This window comes from Podarcis tiliguerta (genome assembly GCF_965153285.1).
Source record: "Podarcis tiliguerta genome assembly, chromosome: 2".
Taxonomy (NCBI): Eukaryota; Metazoa; Chordata; class Lepidosauria; order Squamata; family Lacertidae; genus Podarcis; species Podarcis tiliguerta.
Window position 1 is genome coordinate 34,583,909 of NC_139535.1, and position 19,927 is coordinate 34,603,835.

A 19,927-nucleotide genomic window follows, 5' to 3' on the forward strand; every position below is an offset into this window, starting at 1 on the left:
TTCTCTAGTGCTTTTTCAGCACATTGACTGCTTTCCTGTCTTTAGCTATTTCTTCACAATCAGTGATACAATTGCCTACATAACAGATGAAGGAGTAAGGAAGGCTAATTCTTTCCTGAAGAGGCTCAGTGAATTCTTGATGGCTGAGCAGGCATCTGAATTCAGATCTTCTAAAGTGTCAGGGACTGGACCCCCTCCTCTATATGGAAGATCGTATAGATTTACAACAGTGGTTTGCAGAAGGTTGCGGCTCAGAGGTAGATGAGGGGCAAAGTGGGGAAATAATAGTAGAGGAGGAGGAGGGGAAAGCAGAGCCAGAGCAGCTGGCTGGCACGTTATGGGTAAAAAGCATTCCACACACCCCTTCTCGCAGAACCTGGCGAGCACTGAAAGTAGGAGAGCAAAAGGCTCAGAGGCAAATGGCCCTAAGTAGCCACCGTAAGGTGGGTGGTGCTGTTGACGACTGAGGAGAGAAGGAGGGTGGAGATTACTCAGAGCAATGCCATTGCTCCAAGAGGCTGCGTTTCTAAGCCTCTCTCTGTGAATATTGAATAAAAAACATTGGTAAGAGCTTCCCTTGTCTATTCCTGGCAGCCTATTGTGGGGGGATCAGATTCCCTGATGCCTGACATAAAGCCAAGTGGCCAGGGCCGGCCTACCCACCCATGAGGGAGACTGAGGTAGTTGCCTCAGGCAACAGAATCCCATGATAGGGTGCCCCTGCAGGCATCCCAGCCACCACAGGTTTCACAGTGGTGGCATTGGTGAGATTTGCTGGAGCCACTGCTGTGCAACTCTGTTAAGCAAGGCTTTGGTAGGGCAGGGATGGCACCTTTCCGTCTCACCTCAGGCAGCGAAACAGGACTAGCCGTCCCTACAAGTGGCACTCACTGTCGTCACAAGATCGTGAAGTTGGGTACACAGCCTTGGGGAGAAAATTCAATGTAAACCATCGGCCTATGGAAGAACATTTAAAAAGGCTACTTCATTGGAAACCTTTTCTGTGTTTGTTTACCCATGTACATGATTGAAAGGTGAAAATAAGCTCTGCACTTTTGTGGACAACCCTCAAGCCTTCACTCTAGTTACTAAAGAATATATACATAAACGTGTGCTGGTGTCAAAAAAAAGGGGGAGGAGAAATACACCTCCTTCTTATGGGTTGAAAACAGCAGGGCTTCTTTTAACAGTGGAAGGTGGGGGGAAATGGAATGGATTTCTGCATTGCTAATGCAACATTTGAATAGCATTCTATGAATTCAGATGAACTCTTTTTATCCCTTGGGGGGAGACGAAAGGAGGGCCTCTTGAATTGCATATGCACCGCACTCCCCCAGATTGCTGGTTAACCAAATTCTCTTGAGCACCCTTCAGTTTGCCACAGAAACTACTCTTTCCTTTTCAAATCTGTCTGCATCTTTAAATTAAGAGTCTGGGATTTGAAAAGCATGCATACCGTCAGACTTCAAAATTGGAAGTGTGTCTTTTTTCTTTTTTAAAATAAAAAAGCAAGATTTCTTCCCATTCGGATAAGTATTATTTTGCATATTATAGGGGTATTTTTGGTTTTGGTTTTAACAGACAAATACAGTAGCTGAATGAGAATGACACTATAGGTATCTTCATTCTGGAGTTGGAACAGAGGCTCAGGCTGCATACACACCACATATTTAAAGCACATACAGAGTATCCCTGGAACCGTAGTTTACCCCTCACAGAGCTACGATCCCCAGCACCCTCAGCAAACTGCAGTTCCTGGGATTCTCCTGGGCTGCTTTAAATGTGAGTCTCATAGCTCAGTGTTAGAGCACACATTGGGCTGGTTCACATCACATGGTAAGCTTGGCTTACCAAAATCACACAAATGTACAGGCTTCCAAATTAGAGCTTGAAGACACTTTTCTCTTTCCCCGGCTATTTTTTTACCACACTAAGCTAAGCCAAGGGACACGAGTGGCACTGCGGGTTAAACCACAGAGCCTAGGACTTGCCAATCAGAAGGTCGGTGGTTCGAATCCCCACGACGTGGTGAGCTCCCGTTGCTTGGTCCCTGCTCCTGCCAACCTAGCAGTTCGAAAGCACCTCAAAGTGCAAGTAGATAAATAGGTACCTCTCCGGCGGGAAGGTAAACGGTGTTTCCGTGCGCTGCTCTGGTTCGCCAGAAGCAGCTTAGTCATGCTGGCCACATGACCCAGAAGCTGTACGCCGGCTCCCTCGGCCAATAAAGCGAGATGAGCGCCGCAACCCCAGAATCGGCCATGACTGGACCTGATGGTCAGGGGTCCCTTTACCTTTACCTTTTTAAGCTAAGCCAAAGTTTGAATTATCATATTGCTTGAACCCAGACTTGTGGTTAAGCTCTTCCCTCGCAAACCAGAAGCTGTAGGCAATTCTGGGATGGAGCAAAGCTGTTGTGAGCTCCTCTTTGGGAACCCACACATTTGGCTTACTGTAATATGTGAACCAGGCCCCTGCCAATCAAAGGGTTGTATCCTACAAAGTCAGCCCTTTGAACTTGATGGACCTGATTAACTTACGTCAACTGATTTCAATGGGTGTGCACTGAGTATGACTTAAGTCAGATACAACCCAGAGCACTGGGCCAGATGGGCTACTTTTGGTGGGGTCTGGTTAACTTTCAGACTATGTTAAAACTAAAAGCAGTTATCTTTAAAATGCAGCTTGCTTGTGCTTCTTCCTCAATTAAATATATTTCAGATAATTTAATTAGTACTCCTTGAGCTGGTCTTATTCACAATAATGAGCTTTGTGTGTTAAAACTAAAAAAAAAATATCTCTCTCTCTCTCTCATCAGTGCTTTTTGAAATGGACATGGCACTTTAATCATGGGAATAATTCCATTCCTCAACAAATATCTTTTGTGTGTATTTCTTTAACTGTGCAGGACAGGAGAGAATTGGGAAAGACTCCCACTATGAGCAGGAGGGGAGAGTTCAGTTTGTGATCGATGCTGTTTATGCCATGGCTCATGCCCTCCATCAGATGAACAAGGATCTGTGCAGTGATTATTCTGGTGTCTGCCCAGAGATGGAACATGCAGGTGGCAAGAAGCTGCTGAAGTACATCCGCAGTGTTAACTTCAACGGTGAGTCCACAACCATCCATCCGTCTCAGAGATTTGGTTCGAATTAACTACCTGACCCTTTCCCAATCCTGATAAACATTTTTAAAGCAAAGCGATAGCCATGTTCAAATATATAAAAGGATGTCACATAGAGGAGGGAGAAAGGTTGTTTTCTGCTGCTCCAGAGAAGCGGACACGGAGCAATGGATCCAAACTACAAGAAAGAAGATTCCACCTAAACATTAGGAAGAACTTCCTGACAGTAAGAGCTGTTCGACAGTGGAATTTGCTGCCAAGGAGTGTGGTGAAATCTCCTTCTTTGGAGGTCTTTAAGCAGAGGCTTGACAACCATATGTCAGGAGTGCTCTGATGGTGTTTCCTGCTTGGCAGGGGGTTGGACTCGATGGCCCTTGTGGTCTCTTCCAACTCTATGATTCTATGATTCTATGATTTGTGTTGCCTTCAAGGGAAGTTAGTACACAGTATACAGGGCTGGCTGCCTGGCCAGCTGGCTGGAAGAAAAGGTGAAAGCTGCTGCAGTACCCATGTCTAAGCCATGCTTTGGCTTAGGGTTATATCTGGACCCGGGCTAGTGGTATGCTCACTCCTGTTACTTTTATTTTCCTGAAAGAGACTAAGGGAAGATGAACTCAAGGATAAATCAGGAACAGCTTTTCCCCAGTCTCCTCTGTTGTTGTTTTCCACTCTAGAACTGTGTTGATTACTGGAATAAGAACATATTCTGGAGGAAGGAGCTATTTCTGGATGCTAGTCAAGATTCACTGTCTTCTGGTTGCAATATCTCTTTGAAGCAGATGGAATGTTTTCTGAAGGAAAACACAATAATCAAGAAGTTCCATTCCCAGCACAGATTTCCACCCAAGAATCCCCCCTTTTTTGTAGTGGAATGGACCCGCCTCATATATTGGGTCATATGCATGAATTAGACTGGAACCAAGACTGCTACATGTTTCAGCTAGCTGGCACTGAGCAGGGGGAGTCAGGACAATGAATCCCAGAAATGACAGAAGAGAAGACAGGGAAGGGTGTTTTAAAATGTTCATTTAAAATGTACAGTGATGGAGGGGTTGCTGTCTGAGCTGTAATCCCATCCTAAAAGCTCTTCAACCACCAGAAAACAAAGAAAGGTGAAATATACTCAGAGTCGAGTGTGGATTTCATGCTCTTAATTCAGCTCATAGTAGTGAGGAATGAAAGTCCCCCCAAAATATCTGTTTTATTTATTTATTTATTTATTTATTTACACAATGGGCCGCACGTGATTGGCTAATTCTGGGATTCTCCTGTAGGCCAATCAGGTTGCGGATTCACTTTCACCTGGAGCTGGATTGGGTGGCTCCTGCGGACCAATCATACTGGCATTGTTCTAGGACCAATCAGACTGCTGCATTCTGAATCCTATTGTTCTAGGACCAATCAGACTGCTGCATTTTGGATCCTATTCAATTCAGTACATAACAAAAGGAAATATTTTAAAGTGTTGGGTCTTTTCTCTCTTTCCTTTTGCTTGACTTCCTTCCTCAGGCAGTGCTGGCACTCCAGTGATGTTTAATAAGAATGGTGATGCACCAGGGCGTTACGACATCTTTCAATACCAAGCAACAAACACCAGCACTCCAGGCTACCATCTGATTGGCCAGTGGACGGATGACTTGCAGCTCAATGTAAGCCTGTTTTATTCTCTACTTTGAGGTATGCTCATGCGTAGTATGCTGCTACTTCAGGTCAGATACTTACCGCTGCTGTAGATTGCTGCATAGGGAAAGTCACCTGTGGCCATTGCAATATTGCAACATTATATAGTTCTGTGAAATATCGTATTTTTCCATGTATAACACGCCCCCATGTATAAGACGACCCCTATTTCTGGGGACTTGAATTTAAGAAAATAGGGGGAGATTGCCCAGGGAAGGATTGCCCAGAGTTATTGAGTTGTTGAGCTGGTTTTATGGGAGGGGATTGCCCAGAGCTGTGGAGCTTTTTTTTGGGGGGGGGTGGATTCCAAATGAACATTTACCCGCCAGAATGATGAGCGCAACTCGAGTAATCTGCCAATCATCACCCCGCACGACAAGAAGATGCAGATCGTCTGTACGGCTGCCGCAGCAGCAGCAAATCGGAAGCAGTCATTGCCGCATGCAACAATCACCCACCCAATCGCCACTTGCCATCTCCTGCTCACGGCAACAACCGATCCCCAGACACAACTCTGCAATAACCATGTATGAGATGATCCCCCTTCCATTTTTTAGATACTTTTTATGGTAAAAAAATCACGAAAAAGTACGGTACCACCAGCAGCTACCAACACTTAAACAAGGATGTTTTGATAGTTAAAACTGTAGCTGCGCCTTATAGCTGCCAATTAAAACATCATTAAATAACGGTAACAAACTGAGACACAGAGCAGCCAAGAAAACAAACCAGCTGTACAGGCCACATACCTGTTTGTGCCTTTTGGAATGATAGATTTCAAGCATCTCCAGGCATTCTTTAAAAAAATATATCAGGGAAACCACGCAAAGGTTTCAGCTTGTATACCTGAAGGTGTCCTACATGGAGGAGGTGGATGTGATGGGAGATATCAGATAGGAAACAGATGACCTAACGGCAACTCCAAGCTATGCTGCTCTCCCCATTTCTTTTCTTGAATATGTCAAAGCAGGTGTCAAGTCCATCTGTCCTGGTTTTACTCTGGAAATATTTCTACACCAATCCCTCTATTTTATTTTAAGGAGTGTGTATTGGGGATGGACGAACTACCATTTTACACTGCATGTTGTGGTGCTACCGTTCCTGAATGCGAAAAGGGTTATTGTAGCAAATTGAAGTTGCAATCTTATACATGCTTGATGGGAGCAAACTCCACAAATTCAATGGGAGTCATTTCTGAGTAAACCCTCTTAGGTTATTAATCTCTGTGGCTGATCTAGCACAAAACCCCAGGGTCCCCTGAGCTAGCACCGTAATTGTGTTCAAATTGTATGAGCCAATCGTAAATAAACAAGATACCCCGTTGAAGTGCATTGGCCAGTATTCAACTACAATATGCTGGGATAAATATTATTTATAATATGCCGAAAGAACGTTTGGCTTCCCCCAATATATGATGAGCATTTCCTAACCTCTTTCAGTTTTCCTGGTCACCATGTACTAACTGTAGAAATATTGATGTCCTATTTCTTGTTCTACTCAATGTTCAACTTCCTGAAGCAAAAGCCTATGTCTTAAATATCCATCCATTTGCACACAGCTACAGGCTGAACTGCTCAAATCACACACACAATATAATTGTTTTGTTTTGAGTTTTTTAACTGTTTAGACAGTAATACAGTGGTACCTCAGGTTACATATGCTTCAGGTTACATACGCTTCAGGTTACAGACTCCGCTAACCCAGAAATAGTACCTCGGGTTAAGAACTTTGCTTCAGGATGAAAACAGAAATCGCGCGGCAGCAGCGGGAGGCCCCACTAGCTGAAGTGGTGCTTCAGGTTAAGAACAGTTTCAGGTTAAGAACGGACCTCCGAAACAAATTAAGTAATTAGCCCGAGGTACCACTGTATTGTTGCCTGAAATCCAAGCTGAATTTCACTGAGCTGATTCTGAGAAGACTGGAATGTTACATAAGGTGTGAGAGAGAACACATGTGTTGGTAGAGCATGAAGACAAATCATGCTCCTATGTTATTTTCCCCCCTTACTCAGTTAACTGTGACTGCAGTAGAATATTGTCTTAGAGTAGGCAGAGTTCTGCAGAATTATTCTGCCAATATGTTGCTTTAGTTCTCAGATTGAAATTCAAGGCAGCGCATTGTGTTGAGACACACGTGTTTCTTAATATAGAACTGCACAGATTGAGAAATGACTCTTCTGGGCTGCTTGCTATCCCAGCAGGAATTTGGTTGAGGTGAGGATATAGAGCAAGTGAATGTGTGGGAGAGAATGTTTATACATGTGCAATTGACAGCATTCCTAATACTGCTGAATTATTAGTAATAATAATTTCTTCCCATCGGGAAAAAAAATACAGTGGTACCTCGGGTTACATACGCTTTAGGTTACATATGCTTCAGGTTAGAAACTCCGCTAACCCAGAAATAGTACCTCAGATTAAGAACATTGCTTCAGGATGAGAACAGAAATCATGCTCCAGTGGCACGGCAGCAGCAGGAGGCCCCATTAGCTAAAGTGGTGCTTCAGGTTAAGAACAGTTTCAGGTTAAGAACGGACCTCCGGAACAAATTAAGTACTTAACCTGAGGTACCACTGTACCGTACTTGGGGATTCTTTTCATTAAAATATCAGGACTGAAACGGTGAACTATCAAAAAGAAACTGTGTCCGTCTTGCTTTTTAGTTCATCATCCTTTTTTAACATATCACATGATTCACTGGTCTTTAAAAAGGGTTATACCCTCCAGGTTCTTTATTGTACTGTTTGATTTAACTTTCACATTGTTTTATCATCCACCATTATGATATAGCGACCAAGTTAATGACAGTCACTAGCCAGGTATTGGAAAATGAAGGCTCCCATTTATAAGAATTTGTGATCTGACATAGTCTGGCATATTTTGCTGATAGAAGAGCTTGCCTACCATGCATTTCTGGGCACACTGAAATGAAGCGCAGCCTCCACAGTGAGAAATGAAACCTGTTGTAATGAAGATGCATCTGAGTTTATTTAACTACTGGATTTTAATTTTAATTCTTGGCAGGTCACAGGTTGTTGAAGAGATGTTTTATTATATAGATCTTGTGGGCAGAGAGTGTTGGCCAAGTGACTTATCGAAATGGGTTTTGTTCTTTCTACCTTCTAGGAGCCTGGCCAGATATTGCAAAGAAAGCATTTAAATCCAGATTATGTGATGATTTGATTCAACACGATTTGTTGCTTGTTTTCAATTTTAAATCATTCTATGATATACCATGATAACATAATCACTTTCTTAGTCATTTGATCTGTTTGTCAAAAGCCCATCTAGATGTTAAGTATTACATAAGTAAAACATAAATGAACAGAGCACTTTGAAAAAAATAAAAAATAAATAAAAGAGCATTATAGCATTTGGCAATCACATTGGTTTGAAATATCAGATCTGGCTTATGGCTACCCTACCAAGTCTTTATAGTAATATGTGCAACCCTCACAGTAACAGGTTCAGACTTATTTCTCAACAGTCTACCCATGATCTATTCAGCAAAGTACCCAAGAATCAAAGTACCCCGATTGAGATACACTAGTTTTCCAAGGTCGTTGGTGCACTATGATTGGACTGTCCAATGCCTTAGAGTTATTATTAGGGATTGCTACTGTATTTATCGTTCATTATGATTTGTTGAATTTCGTTTTGTTTGGGTTTTACAACCTTGTGGTTGTTTGGCTTGCTTTATTTTAATGTCTGTGATTTGCCATTGGATCTGTATTCAAGAAGGGTGGTTCAAAATTAATTAATAAGGTAATAAATACATACTTACAAACATCTACAAGAGCTTGATTTGATATTTTACTTTACAGAACGTATTCTGGTTTTTGAAGGGCTTTCAGAGGATATTTCTCTGCCCTTCAATCTCCAGAGCTTTTTGGATTGTAATTATTCAAAACATGTGTTTGCAGTCAAGTAAAATGTCTCTCCCCTGGCCTCTAGTCTAGACTACACTGAATGTTTACACAGCAGTTGCAATACTCTGATTGTTTTCATATTAAATAATGGGCTAGCATGGCCATAATTCTCATGGTGAGTAGAAGTAAAATATTAGCATCATGCCCAGTATGGAAAGCATAGCGATCATGATCTTGTGTAGTGGTTAACTTTTATATTTCCATCTGATATTTTGCATTTCTTCAAGTTTGTTTTAATTGCCAGTTTTCCCATCATGAACAAATCTTACAGCTCAGTATTATATCAAGAAAAGGTACTTTATGGCGTAAGTATTGATCCTTCTTTCCACTGTATTCTCAGGCTAAATAAGAATGGTACATAGAAGCTTGAGGGAAAGAAAATGAATCCATTACAGCTGAAGAGAGGGTTTTATATAGGATTTCTAAGTATGCCTAATGTTTAAATTCCCAAAGAATAGCCACATTTCGCACATACAAAAAATGTGAGGTTTGACTAGTTGACTCTTGTGGTCCCTTCCAACTCTACAATTCTATGAATGTTCTGATTAATGTATATCAGCCCCTGTATGTGTTTAGTTATATCCAGGATGGGGAATCTGCTCCCCTACCCATTTGTTCCTTGTCTACCATTCTGATCATGCTTGATCATGGGCTCTGCCAGTTGGGGCTGATGGAAACTGGAATCCAACAACATGGAGAGCCACAGTTTCCTCATGCTTAAGTTATATATACTCACTACTTTTTCAGTCCACTTAGTGCATTCACTGAAGTAGGTTCTTCCCTACAAAAGCCCCTAGTGATGTTATTCTTAGTGCTTGGGAAACAGTTAAATATTCTGCCATTAAGTTGTCTTGCAGGGTGGAGAAGACAGAGAAATGCGTTTGGGTGACAGAGAGAAGGTGGAACAGTTCAACACCTACTTTGTCTCAGTCTTCACCCAAAAGGAAAGCAATGCCCAACCTGATGATAACAGAATAAATGACACAAGGAGGGAGCTACAGCCCAATATAGGAAAAGAGGTGGTAAGGGAACATGTAAAGTATAGGTAAAGGGACCCCTGACCATTAGGTCCAGTCATGACCGACTCTGAGGTTGCAGCGCTCATCTCGCTTTATTGGCCGAGGGAGCCAGTGTACAGGTGGTCATGTGGCCAGCATGACTATGCCGCTTCTGGCGAACCAGAGCAGCGCACGGAAACGCCATTTACCTTACCACCGGAGCAGTACCTATTTATCTACTTGCACTTTGACGTGCTTTCAAACTGCTAGGTTGGCAGGAGCAGGGACCGAGCAATGGGAGCTCACCCTGTCATGGGGATTCGAACCGCCAACCTTCTGATTGGCAAGTCCTAGGCTCTGTGGTTTAACCCATAGCACCACCCGCGTCCCAAAGGGAACATGTAGCTACTTTAAATGAATTCAAATTTCCAGGACCTGCTGAGCTGTACCCAAGGGCACTAAAGGAGCTTGCAGATGTAAACTCACAGCCTCTGTCTATAACATTTGAGAATTATTAGTGAACAGGTGAGGTCCCTGCAGACTGGAGGTGGGCAAATGTTGTCCCCATCTTCAAAAAGGCTGGGAAAGAAGACCAAGGGGGATCCAGCTGATTCCCGCCCCGCCCCCAATAAAATTTTATTAAGGTTTTTTCATAATACAATACAATAAAGACAAACTAATCTAGATAAAAACAAGAACAGAGAGAGAGAGAAAAGAAAATGCAGAGTCCTATCTCAAATAGCTCTTAACCTTGATCTCAGGCATAGGCAAACTTGGCCCTTCAGATTTTTTGGGGGACTACAACTCCCATCATCCCTGACCACTAGTCCTGTTAGCTAGGGATGATGGGAGTTGTAGTCCCAAAACATCTGGAGGACTGAGTTGGCCTATGCCTGCCTTATCTCATACAGAAAGGGATGGACCCTCCCATCTCGTACCTGGGAGCTTTCCTTTCTTTTCCCAGGTGAGAGTGGAATGGACTCCCTTGGAAGGTGGTAGACTCTTCTTCATTGCAGCTTTTCAAACAGAGGTTGGATGACTGTCTGTGATGGATGGTTTAGTTAAGATTCGTGCATTGCAAGGAGTTGGATGAGATAACCCTTGGGGTCCCTTCTAACTCTACAATTTATGATTCTGTGAATCTATGACTGTCTGAAAGTACTTTGGGGATGGAATTAGTTTATTAAAGCAATAACAGAGGAGGGGAACAGTTAACTGGTTAACCAAATAAATATTAGATAGTATCAGTCCAACTGATATGTGTTCTGTGACTAATAACATTAACAATTCAGCAGGATGAAGTAACACAGGAGAACAATCTAATAGTGGATAAATCTTTCTACAAATATTGATTTATATATTGCTTAAAATCAACAGATTGTGCTATTTACAAGGGTGGATAGGGAACTGGGGCTTTGTTATAGTTGCTGCTGGAAGAAATTGCCACCACAACCTGCATACTATTTTACTCACTGCACCAAGATTTTCCTTTCAGAACCTTTTATGTTCAGCTCCCAAGCTGCATGTTAAACTTGATAGTTTTGTAAGGCATCTGATGATGGAAGAAGACACTCTGAAGAGTGTTGGCGTTATGCAACTTTTGAGTCATATCCTATGTGCCACATATGACTACAGGTTTACGAATAGAAGCTGCATTATTTTGGTGGACTGGTTTAATTGCTGTATTTGATCAGCTGTCTAACAGAAATCTGGGCTGCTGCTGCTGTTTTATAAGCAAGATTCCATGCTGTGAGATCCTATAGATCTTAAAACAAAGAAGTATGATGGTTGGTTTAACAAGCTATGTGTTTCCACAGAAAGTAGGGGAAGTAGGATGGGATAGAATTGGAATGTGTGATCTCAGTTTTATCCAGGCATGAGAACTGTGCTTTTAATTTCTGTGCTATTGACCACCGAAGTCTCAAAACATCATGTAGTGCAACCTCACCAGAAGAAAAAATTAAATCGCTTTGCTCTATTCTGTCATGTTTATGAAAATGGCTTCTACTTCTGTACAGTGGTACCTTGGTTTATGAACTTAATCCGTTCTGGAAGTCTGTTCTTAAACCAAAGCGTTCTTAAACCAAGGCATGCTTTCCCATAGCAGCGGGGGACTCAATTTACAAATGGAATACACTCGACAGGAAGCGAAACATGTTCTGCTTCCAAGGCAAAGTTTACAAACCAAAACACCTACTTCCAGGTTTGCAATGTTCTTAATCCAAGTTGTTCATATACTAAGCTGTTCTTAAACCACTGTATCTATTTGTCTCTCTGTGTATAAACTAATCTCAATTACTGTGCATGGATCCAAAGGGCTAATTTTGGCAAGCATGGCTTTGTCCCACCTCCCCACCTCTGCTTTGAACAGTAAGCCCCTGCCCAATATTCTTTTGAAAGCCCTTTTAGTTTCATAAGTGATGTGTCAAGGAAAGTGTTCAATTAACAAAAACCCACAGCCCCTGTGATTGTTGAGAAACAGTTGGGTCGTACTTTGAATCCCAACACTGAATTTAGAAATACTGTAATATTATGAATGACATAGTGAAGAACAGAGTAATTAAACGTCTCAACTGGATACATTGCAGCTTCTCCATATCTGACATGTTTCAGGAGGTACTTGAATAATAAATAATGGGAAGCAAGTAATGTACTTAGTCACATTTTCCTCTTCTCACCTTCGATTGGAAAACAGAAGGCAAATTTACTGAACGTTTTATGGCTGTTTTGTTGGTTTTGTGTCCACCAGTTTGGTTTATTCAGCACTTTATGGATCTGTGGCCTTCCTGCTCCCCCCCTCTAATTGAATAATCAATAAATTAACCTAGGCTACAGGTCATTGCCACTCTCACCTATTACATCCTATCTAAGGACAAGTATCCATTTTTCTCACTACAGAATGACAGTGTTCCAATGGTGAACACATTTAGGCCAAAATTGTAGAGGAGAATTTTAGAATATTTGCACTAGTTCGAATTACAGTTTTCCATTGCTTTTGTTATTAAGATGTGAATGAATTTAACTTCCACAGAGCCATCTGAAAGAGGATTTGTCAGCCTATTGACAGGCCATAGGCTTATTCTGATCTTTGTTGTTGTTTAGTCGTTTAATCGTGTCCGACTCTTCGTGACCCCATGGACCAGAGCACGCTAGGCACTCCTGTCTTCCACTGCCTCCCGCAGTTTGGTCAAACATTCTGATCTTTAGTCATATGCTAACAACATACTTTAATGGGCAGCTAAATGACCATAAACCTCTTGTTTATGTCAAGCCTGAGCATAAGTTTTGAGTTACATAACCTAGATAAATGTAACCAAACAGGTTTGTTTATTTAAAAGTTCTAGGACATTCTCAAAGCAGACAACAGTGGTATGAAATGTACAAAATAGCCTTAAGTCTCTACCAATGTAAAACAGCTGAAATAAATTATATGGTGCCTGTGACAAGATTTCTGAAAGACCATCAATTTTGGGTGCTGGATATATTGATCTGGTATAGTTGGAAAAGTAAAGGAGTCCATGCAGATTCTTTTTGAATACTGGAAACAGATACCTCACAACAAATCAGTGTGGTAATTAAGCTGAATGTGGTAGCTTGCCCAAGGTAACCAAATGAGCTCCATGGCTACTAAGGAAGGATCTGGGCCTAGGTCTGTCTGGTCCAAATAAACCAGACCAGAATCTCAGAAGGGGAACACTTCCAAAGAGTTGGATTTACAGGGACTTATGATTTCTTCATGTCGACGTTGTTACTTTTCCCTTCTGAAAAGCTGTAGGCAGCAGTGTTAGGTGGCTGCAGATTTAGCTGGCAGGAGAAAACTCCAAACCTATAATGTGAGATGATTATATAAATAATTGGTGTATTATAGATTTCTCAATCTCCTTGGCAGAGCAATGCAAATACAGTAAACACCACTTATCCTTGGTGTGTTGTGGGGGAGTGAAGGTGCTAAGATCGCAAAACGCAGCACTTTAAAACGAATCCCCCTGAGAGCACCACAAAAGCTTTTTGAACAACTGCTCAGCAGCCATATCCACAAATTCTTCCTTAAGAATTCATTGTGTAGAAGGTAAATATTTTAAAAGCACATGGTGTCATAAACAAATATTATACGGTGAAACATATTGTGAATGTAGGCCATATTGTATAAGCTTGGCCTTTTATAAGTACCTAGTAAAAATGGCAGATGTGGTTAAGATATTATATAGATTTTAGCCATGTGTCAGCGTGTGGAGGAAGGCAGAAGACAGCTGAGTCTCTCCAGAACAGGAAGTGTGCTTGGTAGGGCCTGGTCTAGGCTGGATTCAGGTCCAGGCAAAGCTGGACAAGGATGAGATGGGTCCATGTTGACATGACCACCTTCTGCTTCATTGGGTTGTATTCAGTGTGAAACATACTCAAGTCTGCTAAATTCAATGGGTCTGCTCTAAGTATGACTAGAGGTGTTTCTTCAGCATTCTCTGAAAGCTGTATAATAAAGGCATAGACACATCTCTCCACAGCTTAGGGGCTGCCACAGAGAAGGCTCACTCCTAGGCCACCATCACCTCCGCAAGCCTCTGAAGAAGAAGAAGAGTTTGGACTTGATATCCCGCCTTTCACTCCCTTTAAGGAGTCTCAAAGCGGCTAACATTCTCCTTTCCCTTCCTCCCCCACAACAAACACTCTGTGAGGTGAGTGGGGCTGAGAGACTTCAAAGAAGTGTGACTGGCCCAAGGTCACCCAGCAGCTGCATGTGGAGGAGCAGAGACGCGAACCCGGTTCCCCAGATTACGAGACTACCGCTCTTAACCACTACACCACACTGGCTTTCTCTGTAGATCTCACCACTTCCGAGGGTCTGGAGGGAAGGAAGCAGTCTTAACATTTATATCCCGCCTGACTGTAAAAACAAAAAAAAACCCCTAAGGCCTGAGGGAATAGCAATTGTACGCAGCATTGTGCAAATGAACTCAAAAGCTGTGGGTGGTTGTAGGTAAATTCCTTCTCACTTTAGTGGGGCTTTTCCATGCAACGTGGTGAAACAATCTGTTTCAAGAAGTCCATGAAAGCAATAACTGTGGTCTGAATGATGCAGCAAGACTCTAGCACATTTGTACTCCACCCCAGGCAGCAAAATGTCTTGAGCCAGCACTGCAACTTGGGACAACAGCAGCAATAAACATACAGGCTCCATAGCCAGAGGTTGTATAAGCTGAGTTTTCTCCTTTTCTCTAGCTGTTGTTTAGAATCGTATTTTTTTTTTTTGTCAGTGATTTCCCCCCTCTTTGTGTGACTACTGCTCCTGAGTTTTCTGTTTCTTTTGACGATGATAGATGGACCCCAAAGCTAGCAGTAGTAACCCACGAGATTTTCATTTAGCAGACGTCTCTTTGTAAGTTAACAGCCCTTGCTAATATTGCATCAGGGACGCAGTAGTGTAGTGTAGCCCTACTGGGGAGCTTGGAGCTAGTTGTTTCATTATTTGAATCGTGGCCTATGACTGATCCTTCTCAGTAACTTCGGCCATAACCTCCGACTGCTAAGTATTACTGTTTTGTTTTCTGAAGTCACAGGGACCAAAAGTCTGCTCCGCCTTGATCGGTATTAAAAACAAATGCCATGACAGCAAAGCAGACTTCTAGCATCCGTGGCTGACACTCGAAACAGAAACGGTGGCAGCAGAAATAGAGCTCGTTAATGTAGTCCCATAGTTCATTTTCCACCTGGGAAAACTGGCTGCTTAAGGGTCTTTCCCCTGCTTTTTTCACACTGCACTCGCACTCAGCAGCTCTTCATGACACATTGATCCATGATGCAGTTTCGGAACAGCGGATGTGGAGTATCACTCTTATTACTGTAGCTATCATGTGCCTAGACAGCAAAGTGTAACATCATTATGAGATGCACTACCTGTGGCGCGAGGGAACAAATTAAAGTTTATTATCTCTTGGCAACTGAACACTGCTGTTGCTTTCCTTGCAGATGTGGTTTTTTTAAAAAAATGTCTCAAGAAATAAAAACAATGTCAAATAGAATCACACTAAGAAAATAGCTGGAAAATATATTTCATCATGCAATTTAGAGAGGTATAAATATAGAGGGAGTATTGCAGGAGCTTTTTTAAAAAAAGAACATATTAAAAACCCTAGATTAGGCCACAGGTCTATTTAATATAGCATCCCACAGTGGCCCAGTGGGATGCCTGAGGCAAGGCCCCACGGAGGAATCCAATGCAATATCTCCCTCCCCCATAATTGCTCCCTACTGGGATGCTCCCTTGGACCACAGAAGTTCTATACAGCACTGGTGCTTCCCTTTACCAGAAAGAACAGCTACTCCCATACCAACCTCCCTACGCATTCTCATTTGTAGAGGTGCACATTCACCTGCGGCCAGGTGTGCTGTGATAAGAGAGAGAAAGACAACCGGATTCCCTTCTCAGTGGTGGTGTCCATTGAATGTAATTCCCTCTCCAGAGGTGCCAATATGGCACCAGCATTGCTGCCCTTTAGGTGCCAGTTTTCAAACCTCCCAGGCTTTTCGGTAATTTTCAGACGTAATTTTCTTTAACATACTATTATGTCTTATCTATGGATTTTGTTTTTGTAAACTGCCTTGGAATCTCCACTGAAGGTTAGAACGGACATGCCTTAAATAACAAATAATAGAGCAATGCTGATGATGGAAAGCCAGTATAAATTATCCCTATTCTAAACTCCCCTCAGGAGGAATTTGACTTGCACCCCTCTTTTGCTGGCAAAAGTTCCATGGGGATACTAGGGACTCAGCTACATTAGTGAAGAAACAGCGATTTGAATGTGCTATAAACATGCAACACCAGATGGCGCCAGAGAGCAAAAGAAATTAGAATGCTGTTTTCCAAAAATATTTTTTCTTCTTTTGTTAAAATGATCTAATTTCTGGTTTATTCATAGAGGGGGTTTTCCCCCTGTGTTTAGATCCACACTCTGTGATGTGGCCAGGTTGAATAGTGGCTAGCATAGGTGTGAGCCTTTCATTGCCCTATTCCACCTCTCCTGTGCTTCCATCACATCCCTTTTGGGAGGACTTATGCGGGCATAATTTTTGCTGGTTTAAATTTTGCTGGCTGAGCCAGGGTGAGCAATTTATGTGGATATTTCTTTGTCTGAGCTGGGGTGGTAGAAGTGGGCAGGGCATTTTTTCCCAGCCAGAACTCACTGGAACTCAGTTCTGGCACCTCTCAGGTGGGCACCATTGCCATTATAAGAGAACAAGGGAGGTGTTCATGGTGAGTTCTGGCACTTCTTTTTCTAGAAAAATAGCACTGGGGGCAGGTAGCCCAAGATCAGCAAATAAAAACTCATTCTGCAGATCTTGGATTTGACTTATAAGTAGCCACTGTAAACTTTGTCTAATTCTCAAATCTGAGCTAGTGCCTGTCGCCACATCTTGCCACAGAAAATTCTAAAAATTAATTGTGTGCTTAAGGTAATAAGAAAGCTTGTTATTAGATGCCTATATAGAGTGCTTCTGTGGGAACGCAGGGATACACATACCCCTAAACATTTTGTCAGTCTTTGTACTTTTGTCCATTTACTGTATTTATTTTTCCCGATTTGAACTATAAAATGGAGATTTTCTTGTGTCGAAATGAGAGTACCCCTAAACATTTTTTAAAGAAAAAACATTGCCTATCTATCTTTTGAAAATACTCAAAAGATTCTTGTGTGACTGACCTTGAAAGTCGGTGCAGAAGTATTTTTAATTAAACTAACAGTAATAAATAACTGAGCTTGCAAGCCGTGAAAATAAGAATGTTGACTCAAATAGTAATGCAGGTACTCAAAATATCTCCCACTACACATCTGCAGCAAGACAAAGTTGCTGCTTGGAATGCCCTGAGCACCATGCTCAAGGGACTGTGAAGGAACGCCTGACAAGGAGTCCTGGTGTCAGCAGGGAGCCCTCATTGCTCCAATGTTTTCCTTCTGCGCACTGTATGCTGAACTTTGTGGAGGCCTCTTGACAGACTGAATTCATATTTTGTTCAGAAAATGCACCCATGCATGGCCCTTGCCTCTTCCATTCTTAACTCTTGCGAGAAAGAGAGAGGAACTTCTGTTCTGCTGGCAATTTCCCGAAAGCAGAAAAGACATATTTTCAGTTAAAAGTGGGCATTATCCCCTCAGAAACTCAAATGAAGCAGTGTGTTAGAAATAGATATCTCAAAAAAAAAACCTTTATTGCATTAGCAAACTGCCATAGCAAAATAAGACAATACAAAAAAGAAAAAAGACAAACTAGAGACAAGCAGCCCAGCAAAATTCAGGTGTTTTGGCTGGCGTAGTGACATTTAAGTTACCCGAAGACAATAATGCAAAGATATAATAGCCAGCGCCCAAAAACTAGTATGCGGGTATATATAAAGCACAAAATGGCCCCAGCACAAACTCAGCATATTGAGTTAAAAGTAATAAAAAGATTAAAACAGGTCCAGGTCTAGGGCACGCTACCCTGTCAGAGTAGCCCTGAGTTTCAGAGCCTGCACTATGAATATTGCCACCCCACGTGAGATTTGGGGATTTGCGTCCACAAGAAGCGATTTCAAACAGTCTTCCTTAGATGTAATGGTGGACGGGATCAAGAGGAGGAGCTTAGATCTTATTGGCTCATAAATAGGGCAGTAGAAAAAGAAATGTATGAAGTCCTCTACTTCATTCATTGTGCATGGACATAGACGCTGGGTAATAGGGGTCTTAGAATAAATCCCCTGCAGGAAGGCCGTGGGTATAGAATGGAAGCGGGCCATAGTAAACGCTCTTCTCAAGTTGGGCTCCGTCAGGTCTATCAAGTAGTTGGCAAGTGATCTTACCACTTTCACTTTAGGGAGCCACATGGAGAGGCGAGCTGAGGTGGACTGTGCCCGGTCCATGGCCTCGTCTCTTGTAAGAATCCAGGCCCGGATTTTATGTTTGTCCCAAGAGGACAGCGAGTCAAGATTTGGGAGAGAGTAGCGTGCAGTAATAGTCACCATGGCCTTGGACCATTTATTGCTTTGAGAACACGTTAAAAAGGCTTGCCTGGCTAGTAGGGGACCTGGGGCATTGATTAATTTACAATAAAAGCTAATAATTCTAATGTGGGCTCTCGCAACAATGGAGGGGAGGCCCAGTTCTGTTCTTAACTGTGCTGCAACCGAGCCCTTGGGGAGACCCAGTATCTTCCGTGCAAAAGAGTTTTGTAGAATCTCCAGCCGTTGTAGTGTTTTTAAATTCCACCCCCAGATTTCAACCCCATACAATAACATCGGGAGGACTTTGCTGATAAATGCTTTTCTGATTGGTGGAACCAGCTGGCCGCCTTTTGCATAGTAGAATTTCTCCAAGGCTTTGATGGTTCTGCGGGCAGCCAGGATGGTTGTATTTAGGTGAGCTGACCAGCTAAGCCCATGCTGAAAAATGATACCCAAATACTTGAATGCTGAACAATGTTCAATAGAATGGCCCTCAAAATTCCAGAGTGACTTCCGAGTTTTCATGCCAAAAGTAAGAATTTTGGTTTTGGCGAAATTAATTTTAAGGGAGTTGGTATCACAATATGTCATGAGCCCTCTGAGCATGTTGTTTAAGCCCAGCTTGGTTAATGACAGTATCACCATGTCGTCCGCATAGAGTAATATGGGGATCTTGAGCTGTTGTAAGGAGGGGGCAGGTTGATTTAGGGCCTTCATAGTTGTGACGATGTCATTGATATAGAAATTGAATAGAAAAGGGGCCAAGAGGCAGCCCTGTTTGACCCCTTTATTCAGAGGGAAAGAATCAGAAAGAGCTCCCAGAGGGCCGAATTTTACTCTGGCCGATATGTCATTATGAATTTCCATAAGAAGGAGGAGGAGTCTCTTATCTATGCTGGTATGACTAAGCTTCTGCCATAGCCTATCTCTGGGAATGGAGTCAAAGGCGGAGGTCAGGTCCACAAAAGCCGCGTGTAGTTTGCAGTTGAACCTGTTTAGGTATTTATCAATCAGGGTAAGTAGAACAAGACATTGGCCAGATGTGCTGTGACCTTTGCGGAAGCCAGCCTGTTCCGGATGGAATAGCTTTGTTTCTTCTGCCCACTCAATTAATTTCTCTAGCAAGAATCTAGAGTAAACCTTGTATGATATGTCCAACAGGCTGATAGGTCGGTAGTTGCGCGGATCTTGTGGGTCCCCCTTTTTATGTATTGGGATAACTA

At 42.4% G+C, this 19,927-nt stretch overlaps 1 protein-coding gene across 3 annotated transcripts in view; it reads left to right on the forward strand.

The window, feature by feature from the left end:
* GRM7 (glutamate metabotropic receptor 7) overlaps nt 1–19,927 on the forward strand; it is a 399,167-nt gene that overhangs the window by 274,534 nt on the left and 104,706 nt on the right. For all 3 annotated transcript variants that reach the window (XM_083424909.1, XM_083424907.1, XM_083424908.1), the window contains exons 6-7: nt 2,906–3,106; nt 4,631–4,770. In XM_083424909.1, the coding sequence (XP_083281035.1) occupies nt 2,906–3,106; nt 4,631–4,770 (341 nt within the window). The remainder of the gene's footprint in view (nt 1–2,905; nt 3,107–4,630; nt 4,771–19,927) is intronic.